The following is a 2,819-nucleotide window of genomic DNA, read 5'->3' on the forward strand; positions in this document are numbered from 1 at the left end:
ATCCATCCATCCATCCATCCATCCATCCATCCATCCATCCATTCAGCAGTCATCCATCATCTATCGGTCCACCCACCACTCCAGCGTAGTGAACCAGCTCAAAGTGCGTCTCATATTTGCGCTTCCTGTCGGGCCGTGGTCTTTGGAAGTTAGGAGATTTTCCCAGATGATTGTCATATAACTTGGTTTTGAAGCTGTGGTCGGTGGATTTGGGGAACATGCACTCCTCCTCCATGATGGACAGGATTCCCATTGGCTTTACACACAAACAACAGCAGCTTACTGTGATTGGATGTAGACTGTCTCTTCCTTTCAAAAATGTTCAAAAACAATCTATTGGACTTTGTTTCCAAATTAAAGATGTTTCTCTTCCATCCAGGAAGCTTTTTCAATTAAAAATGTCAGAAATGGTGTTGAGTTCCAGGTTGTATAGAGTTGACCAAAAACGGTCCACCCCTTTGCAATGGCGGTTTATACAGTAGGTCTGGGCTACTAAAGCCTGGAACTCAACGCTCTTTCTGACATTTTGAATTGAAAAAGCTTCCTGGATGGAAGAGAAATGTCTTCAAACTTGGAAACAAAGTCCAGTGGATTGATTTGAACTTTTCTGTAATAACTATGATCTGGATAACTTAGAATCTTCACCAGCATGCTGTGTCTTTGTCCTCCTCCAGGTAACGCCAGACTTACCCTCTCTATCAGGTCGATGCAGGCCTGCAAGTCCAGGCCATAGTCTATGAAGGTCCACTCAATCCCTTCAGTCTTGTACTCCTCCTGCTCCAGGATGAACATGTGGTGGTTGAAATACTGCTGCAGCTTCTCGTTGGTGAAGTTGATGCACAACTGTTCAAAGCTGTTGAGCTGTGGGAGAAGGTGCACATGATGTCTGCAGTTCCTAGACTAGTAATTAAGCGTCATGAAAAGCTGATCATTTGAAAATAACTTCCTAAAACTTTGGCAGATCCTCCTTAAAACTGTTCATCTCCAGCATAGGGTTTTATAGGCCTTTACTTTGAAAGCAGTAATATAGCTAGTATATATCAGAATATTAGTACTTTCTAATGATCTCAGTGGGTTCTCCTGGTGGAAGCAGGTTTGATATCAGAACGTTCAAAAAGCTTAAACAAAGCTATTGATTATGAAAGCTAAAGTATCCAGTCCTTTAAAAGTTCTGGAAGCTGTCTAGAACCTGAACTTCCTGTTTGTTGGTCTGATTCTTGTTTTACCTCAAAGATCTCGAACCCAGCAATGTCCAGCACTCCTATGAAGTACTGACGAGGCAGAGCGGTGTACAGAGACAGGTTGATTCGTTCCACCATCCACTTGAACATTCGGTCGTACGTGGCTTTGGCCAGAGCTGCCACCGCGTAGTTCACCTGGGGCCGGGCACAGGCGGGAACCACTCATTCAAGTCCACTTTATGTGAATTTAGAGATGAATCTCCTGGTTACCTGCTCCACAGTCTGCCCTCTCACTATGAACTCATTTCCAACTTTCACTCTTGGGTTCAGGAGTCCCTTCAGCAGCTCGGAGGAGCTGATGCCCATCAGGTACGCTGCCTTGTCAGCACCTGGATGCAAGACAGAGAAAGAACAAAGAACCTTCTGGCACGCTGCCCAGACACTGAATGCAGGGGAATATCTGCAATGAGTGAACGCAATCAGCTGCTTTTCCTTAGATAGAAAACTTTGAACCTTTAATGTGACTGGATGATCTGGTTGAACTGTCTCTATAAAGTGACCTGAGAAGACATGGTGTGAATTGGAGCTATAGAAATAAACTGAATTCAACAGGAAGCTGATGAAATGTTTCTGGATCATCTGACTCTCTGCTTTGGAAGCAGATATTAGGCTGTTAGGAAGGATTCATCTGGGCTCAGCTCTGCAGCCCTTAGAGATCATGATGGAAGGACAAATCTAGGGTTTGAAATCTATGATCCTGAACCAAATGGCCTCAGACCTGCTAATATTTCATCCATTGTCCTGATCTGCTGCTTTGGGTTTTATGGTTCAGTTCAGGTTTTCAGTTATGCTTTTATTCATGCTATTCTAGGTGGAGGGGCGGCCTAGTGGTTAGAGCATAGAGCTCGGAATCCTGAGGTTGAGAGTTCCAAACCCACTCCCACAGACTGCCACTCTGGGTCCCTGAGCAAGACCTTAACTCCACCCCCCCATTTTTTTTTTTCTTGGTGTTTTTTAAGTTCTCTTTGATTGCATTCAGTATTTATTTAATATTTGCTCTAGTTTTTCATATGTATTGTCTTTTCTCTTTGAGTTTTTATGGCACTAGCGGCTCCTTTTTATCAACAGTAGGCTGACAGGAAAAGGGAATAAGAGAAGGGAGAGACATGCGCGAAAAGGACCACAGATTGCAACCTGGGTCGGCCACGTCGAGAACTAAAGCCTCCGTACGAGGGTAGCGTGCGCTAACCACTGCACCACCAAAGCACGCCCTCATATGTATTGTCTTCTGTCATTTCTAGATTAGGTTTTCTCACAGCATAGTAGTAATATGAGTCAATCCAGGCTTTTCCCCATAGTTTAGTTTTCACTCAGTCATCCACCTTAACAGTAACACTCATCCCATCCACCCTGGGTCCTGTTTCCCATTTACCTTTACATGAGCTAACATTTTGGATGAGCTCTAACAAGGCCTGAAGCAGAACCAGAGCTTCTTTGTCACAAAGATACATGTTCCTGTTTATTTTGTTAATTTCTATCGAAACTTCAAATTAATTCAGAGTTTATTTCTAGCAGGAAACTTCCTGCAGAGCTGATGCAAATGACAGGATGATAATGGAGGCTGCATCTTTCAGGTCT

At 43.7% G+C, this 2,819-nt stretch overlaps 1 protein-coding gene across 1 annotated transcript in view; it reads right to left on the reverse strand.

Annotated features, from left to right (window-relative positions):
- LOC107097407 (myosin-7B-like) overlaps window positions 1-2,819 on the reverse strand; it is a 39,802-nt gene that overhangs the window by 23,456 nt on the left and 13,527 nt on the right. Inside the window, exons 11-14 of the mRNA XM_015394542.1 lie at window positions 1,452-1,780; window positions 1,227-1,376; window positions 691-861; window positions 77-256 (exon numbers count right to left, since the gene is read on the reverse strand). Of these exons, the coding sequence (XP_015250028.1) occupies window positions 77-256; window positions 691-861; window positions 1,227-1,376; window positions 1,452-1,780 (830 nt within the window). The remainder of the gene's footprint in view (window positions 1-76; window positions 257-690; window positions 862-1,226; window positions 1,377-1,451; window positions 1,781-2,819) is intronic.

This window comes from Cyprinodon variegatus, unplaced genomic scaffold, assembly GCF_000732505.1.
Source record: "Cyprinodon variegatus isolate N-32 unplaced genomic scaffold, C_variegatus-1.0 Scaffold692, whole genome shotgun sequence".
In the NCBI taxonomy this organism is placed as follows: Eukaryota; Metazoa; Chordata; class Actinopteri; order Cyprinodontiformes; family Cyprinodontidae; genus Cyprinodon; species Cyprinodon variegatus.